This window comes from Vigna unguiculata, chromosome 11 (assembly GCF_004118075.2).
Source record: "Vigna unguiculata cultivar IT97K-499-35 chromosome 11, ASM411807v1, whole genome shotgun sequence".
NCBI lineage: Eukaryota > Viridiplantae > Streptophyta > Magnoliopsida > Fabales > Fabaceae > Vigna > Vigna unguiculata.
In genome coordinates this window covers 16,235,683-16,241,155 of record NC_040289.1, presented here as the reverse complement: position 1 = coordinate 16,241,155, position 5,473 = coordinate 16,235,683, and the positions used below count along the sequence as shown (strand labels likewise).

Below are 5,473 nucleotides of genomic sequence, written 5' to 3'. Positions count from 1 at the left end.
TCGTTAATTAGGTTTTGGAATTTGGGATTCTACAGTTTACTTGATCGTTTTGAATGATTTTTGTTTTTATACTCAATAGAGATCATTTCAGACTATTTCGCATCATTACATTTTAGTTTTCTCCGTTCTATATCTATTCATGACAGTACCTTGCACTTTTGCATTCATGTATATTCATACTCTTTCATTTAGGTTCCGAATTCCTGCATAACACCTTCCACTTCAATTTCCAATAGTTTTATTTAGTTGATTCATGCATTAGGAATTATATTTTGATCAGGTTGTTCGTAATTCCATAGATTAGTTTATTACCATGATGCATTAGGTTTTTAGGCATTTTATGAAACACCTTACATGCATGTTAGTTTCCTTAGTCATTTCATCAAACACCTTGCATTCATACAAATGCATACCATTTTCAGTTTATTTTAGCTTATGTTTTTAATAGATTTTATTAGATTTCCTCTAATTCACAAAACATATTGAAGAATCATTTAAATTTTCTTGCCTATCCTAAAATTAATCCTTGGTTAATCAGTATAATATATTAGTTAGTGAAAAAAATTAAGTTTGACTATATCTTTACGCCATCGAAGGAAGTAGCTTCCTATGGAAATTGGATGTTATCATTACGCTTAGTCTGAATGTATTATTTTGACCTCTGAATATTGTTAGTCAAGATGTCTCATTGATTGTGATGAACTATGTTAACAAGAAGGGTGTAGCAAGGGTTGACAATACATTAAAAATTTTCCCGTATTTATTTTTACTCTGTTATAAAGGTCAATTACGTATATAAAAATCAATCAGTTGATAACGCTGTTTGCGTGCTGCTGACGATTTAATTCCTAGCTATAAAGTGTCACAGTGTCTCTTCTTAATTAACTCTCTTTGTCCTAAAAAAGCGAAAGTAGATCATATCATATTTGTCTTCTTTATAAATTTTTAAATGTTGTTTATTTAAATGGTCGTCGATGTGATTTTCCGAGTAGAAAATTGGCGGCATTATTTATTAGATATTAATGAAACCCCGAAATAGTCCGATATATGGGACCAATATAAGTGATAAAATCAAACAAACATTTTTGTCAAAGTGTATCTGCCATGTTCACAGCTAAAAGCACTCGAGAAAAAAAAAAAAAGAAGAAAATGTTGGCACCGAGTGACCAACATCATCAGGAGAAAAGTCAAGTTTGCAAATTATACCATGCTACCGAGTGATCCTTTTGTTAACTCTTATATGGAAAATGTGTGTGTGAGCGCGGTGGATTGCCTCATATCTTAAATACGTGGATAATGTTAAGAATATGCTTTCATATGGTACTCGTGCTTTCATACTCCAACTTTTTAACCCCACAACACAATAAAAAATTGAAAAATGTCACATATGCAAACCCCCAAAAAATGATGTAAGGGTGAAAGAAAAAATAGATGAAGTGAAAAAGATAGAAAAAGGAAAACTGAAATAATTGACATGAAAGAAAATTAAAAAGAATTGAACAAAATTGTGGAAATGAATGAAGTTTGGTTTATGAATATATAAACTAAAAATTGTGTTTGGGGAGAGCACACAAGCTTAGCAGAGAGAAAGAAATATCAAACAAGAATAGTTTTTGGACACCGAAATCCTATAGATCGGCGAAGAAGAGAAATAAACGAAAAAATATTGATGAATTATTAGGTGTTTGTAAAAGTGAGATGTTATAAATTCACTTCTGAAATATCAAATGCAATTTAAAATACATACACCATGGACTACTTAACTGAGATTCAGCATCTCACCTTCAACTGATAAATTTAGAAGAAAGCTTCTTGAATGAAAACACTAAGGTAACTGAAACATTAAACTGTTTGAGAACTATCACATTACTTCAACCAATTGAAGAAAAGTGTGTGTGTGTATATATATATATACCGATATAGACAAAGTTTAACTTGTTACACGACACAAATATATACTAAAACATCTCTACCTAGCCTCTAGTAGGGTTACAGTTAATTCATTAGTGGAAGTCTTCACTTCATTGCTTGTTGAACATTCTCCTGCAGTGTTCGTCCTTTCAATAAGGAAACCAGGTTCCTTAGGTTGTGGCAAAGTATTTTCACTGCTCAACATAAAAATAACTGATGCCATGTTTGGCCTATCCTCTGGATATAGTTGCACACATAAAAGACCAACATGTATGCATCGTAGTACTTCAGAAACAGTAAAGGTGTCGCCCAAAGCAGCATCAACTAATTTCATCGGAGAGCTTTCTTTCCATAATCTCCAAGCCTATAACATAAAAAATGAAGTAATAATTCTAAAGTTCATAAAAGGTAAAGAAGGAAAACTCATGCTCTTTGTCTTACATGTCCTAATAGATTAAGTCCGTGATCTGGAAAGAACATTCCTCTGTTTTTCTTCCCACTTACTATCTCTAGTAACAGTACCCCAAAGCTGTATACGTCGGATTTCACAGAGAACAGCCCATCAATTGCGTATTCTGGTGCCATGTATCCACTTGATGAAATTGCAGAATGATTAGTTTTGTCTATACAAAATGAAGAAAGTTCTTACACAATTTATATAGGTACTTACTATGTTCCAACCACCATTTTTGTATTCTCTTCTGTTTGATTTGCAGTAAACATTCGCGCGACGCCAAAATCTGAAATTTTTGGATTTAACTCGCTATCTAGTAGAATATTGCTTGCTTTCATGTCTCTGTGAATTATTCTTAATCTAGAATCTTGATGAAGATAAAGAAGTCCTCGAGCTATTCCAAATATAATATTGAATCGCTTAGACCAGTCCAGAAGTCCACTTTTGGAAGAATCTGCCGAGATTCATAGTTAAGTTAGTCCAAACAAAAAACAAATGAAGTACTTCATTATGAATACAATTTTTATTTTCTGAGTCACATACCGAAAAGAAAGGAATCCAGGCTTTTATTTGGCATGTATTCATAGACCAGCACTCTTTCCCCTTCTTGAGTGGAACAACCGAGAACCTTTACAAGATTTCGGTGCTGAAGTTTGGCACACAATATGACTTCGTTCTTGAATTCTTTCACTCCTTGTCCAGTACTGTTAGAAAGCCTCTTGGCAGCAATCTCTTGTCCATCTTCTAGGGCACCCTAAAATATTAAATAAAATTGGCTGAATAATTGAAACAAAGAAGCAAAAGAATGAAATCGTCTTATTTGAAACATATTTGATTATTTACCCAATACACAGGTCCAAAACCACCTTGGCCAAGTCTCTTTTCACTTGAGAAGTTATCTGTGGCACGAACTATTGTAGAAAAATCAAAGGAAGAAAGCTCTAAGTCTTCTTCACATCCTTCATCTTTATTTTCTTCTGAAGTTTTCTCTGTTCCCTCCCAAGTAAATTAATCAGCTTAGCATCATGCAAGTTCACCATATATTTGAATGTTCCAATTATCCCATGCTATAAATATATGAATGACAATTTAACACCAGAAGTGTCATTTCAGTGAAACAGACTACATAGCTAGTTAAAGTTATTGTAGTAATGAAGTCTAACGGGGGTCAGGTTCAGAAAGTTTACCTCTAAGGTTTCTTTTCCGCCAGTAAATGAAAATGAAAACAGCCACAAAAGCAAGGAGAGACACAGGAATCACCACCGCTACAATTTTCTTATCCCATCCTTTGTCAGAAAAATGAACCAAGAGTCACATACTCAATCAAAACACAGATGCAGTAAACTAAAATTAAGAAATGATAAAAATCCACACCATTTTCCGGGGCAACCATTCGAATATATAGGTCTTGCCCGGGAACTGAAGCCACCCTTAAATCAAGCAAAGCTCCATACCAAATGATACAGCCTTTACCATCTCCCCTGACATCTAAATTTGCATATGCAGTGCAAGAACAGTTTAGCAAGCACTTTGCCTTGCAATTCTCAAGTGTCAAATTTCCATCAACCCAAGAACTTGTGGTATCTGGCATTTTCAACCCACTGAATTTTTTAAACCCATCTTTCTTTTTTACTCCACAACTCCACGCTTCACTAAGAACACATCCTTGGCTCCAATCCAATGCCTCATAATTTTGAACTGATTTTGGCTTGAACCCGGTTAAACACTGGCATGGTGGTGACTCATTCACAATACAGTTCCCATATGGACCACAAAGATTGTAGGTGTCACAAATGTCTCTAGGAACTGATGAATAGAGCTTCCAAGTTTGGTTCTCTACATTCAAATTATAGCGCTGCCGAGAATAAACAGATTGGTTCAAAACAACTCTTGTAATCAAAGACTTATTCCCAATGTTATATGTGTAATACACTTCATCAACAGTGGACTCTAACTCTAAGTTAAAAAGGGGAGTGGTTTTTCCGTTGAATCTAACACCATTCCAAGGGCCACTCCTATAATACTCACTGGTACCTTTCCACATAACCAATTCAGTAGTGTTACCTAGCACCATACCCCAAATGAAGTCGCCTGGAGAAGGGTCATCCCAGTTCTTCCATGCTGTTAAACGCCGGTTAAGACCTGTCTTAAGGTTCCATCCGATCTTCATTCCTGGCAGGAAAGTATCACAAGGGTAGTCAAAGCTCTGCCACAAGTATTTCTCCGGGTTTGAATCCTTCTCATCTCTTAATACCAAGTTCCCTGAGTCTAGCAGCTGAGCAAATGGACTCTGCGCTTTGATTTCTTCAGTTGAGTTTGCTGACCAAACAAGAGTATTGTTATTGGTGAGGATAACCAGTTTTCCGTCTGTGTTTATGCTGCACATGCTGGAGTTATCCTTAACTGGATTCTCACGGTTGGCAACCCAAACGACGGTTCTGACTGGGACACTTCTGTACCATATGCCAAGGTACCGATTGGTGGTAGTGTTAGTACTATTATTTGGACTAAAGAAACCCATTTCAAAAGTTCCATCTTTAGACACCAAGGTACTGCCATCAAGAAGGGGCTGCAACACATTAATGGTGTCAGTTGCAGATGAAATTATAGGCAACAAATGGAGTAGATTGGTTGAAAGAAAGAGAAAAGTGAAAGAAGCCATTGCTTTGGCAAACTATTGGTAGATTGTGTTGCATTGTTCGTGCCCTTGATACTTTTTGTCAACCATTACAAGAGAATTGTTAGCCGTGCTTGATGTGAACTTCTCAACAGAGAAAAGGAAAGATGAAAAAGATCAAGTTTGTAATTTAGCACAGTATCATAACTGGTTGGTAAGATCTTGAAATCTGGGTGCTTAAACCTGCGTGGTGTGAAAGGTTTGACATTGTATCTTCTTTGTCTTGACCCGGTCTATACACAAAAGGATAATAATACACATTTATCTCTTTTTGAAGATGTCTACCATGATATACTTTTTGCTTTTTTTATTATTTTCTCTTTCCTTACTCGTACATGAGATAAAGATCTTCATTTCGAGTAAAGATGTGAAAATGGTTTCAATTCGTGAGTCAACTTGGCTCATCACGGGTTCGAACCAGGTTGGATTAA

The 5,473-nt window shown here is 35.5% G+C and overlaps 1 protein-coding gene across 1 annotated transcript; it reads right to left on the bottom strand.

Annotated features, from left to right (window-relative positions):
* Positions 1-1,735: 1,735 nt before the first annotated feature.
* On the bottom strand, positions 1,736-5,260 carry LOC114169311 (G-type lectin S-receptor-like serine/threonine-protein kinase At4g27290). The gene is made up of 7 exons (XM_028054418.1): positions 3,740-5,260; positions 3,553-3,651; positions 3,209-3,354; positions 2,909-3,119; positions 2,582-2,819; positions 2,353-2,503; positions 1,736-2,275 (listed from the first exon to the last, which is right to left on the bottom strand). The coding sequence occupies exons 1-7, from the start codon at positions 5,025-5,027 to the stop codon at positions 1,970-1,972; spliced, it is 2,439 nt and encodes an 812-aa protein (XP_027910219.1). The 5' UTR covers positions 5,028-5,260; the 3' UTR covers positions 1,736-1,969.
* Positions 5,261-5,473: the final 213 nt, after the last annotated feature.

Coding starts and splice junctions, on each gene's coding strand:
- LOC114169311 (XM_028054418.1), bottom strand. CDS start 5,027: ATGGCTTCTTTCACTTTTCTCTTTCTTTCAACCAATCTACTCCATTTG. Junction 3,120..3,208: donor GTTTTGGACCTGTGTATTGG/GTAAATAATCAA, acceptor TTAATATTTTAG/GGTGCCCTAGAAGATGGACA. Junction 2,820..2,908: donor CCTGGATTCCTTTCTTTTCG/GTATGTGACTCA, acceptor GAATCTCGGCAG/ATTCTTCCAAAAGTGGACTT.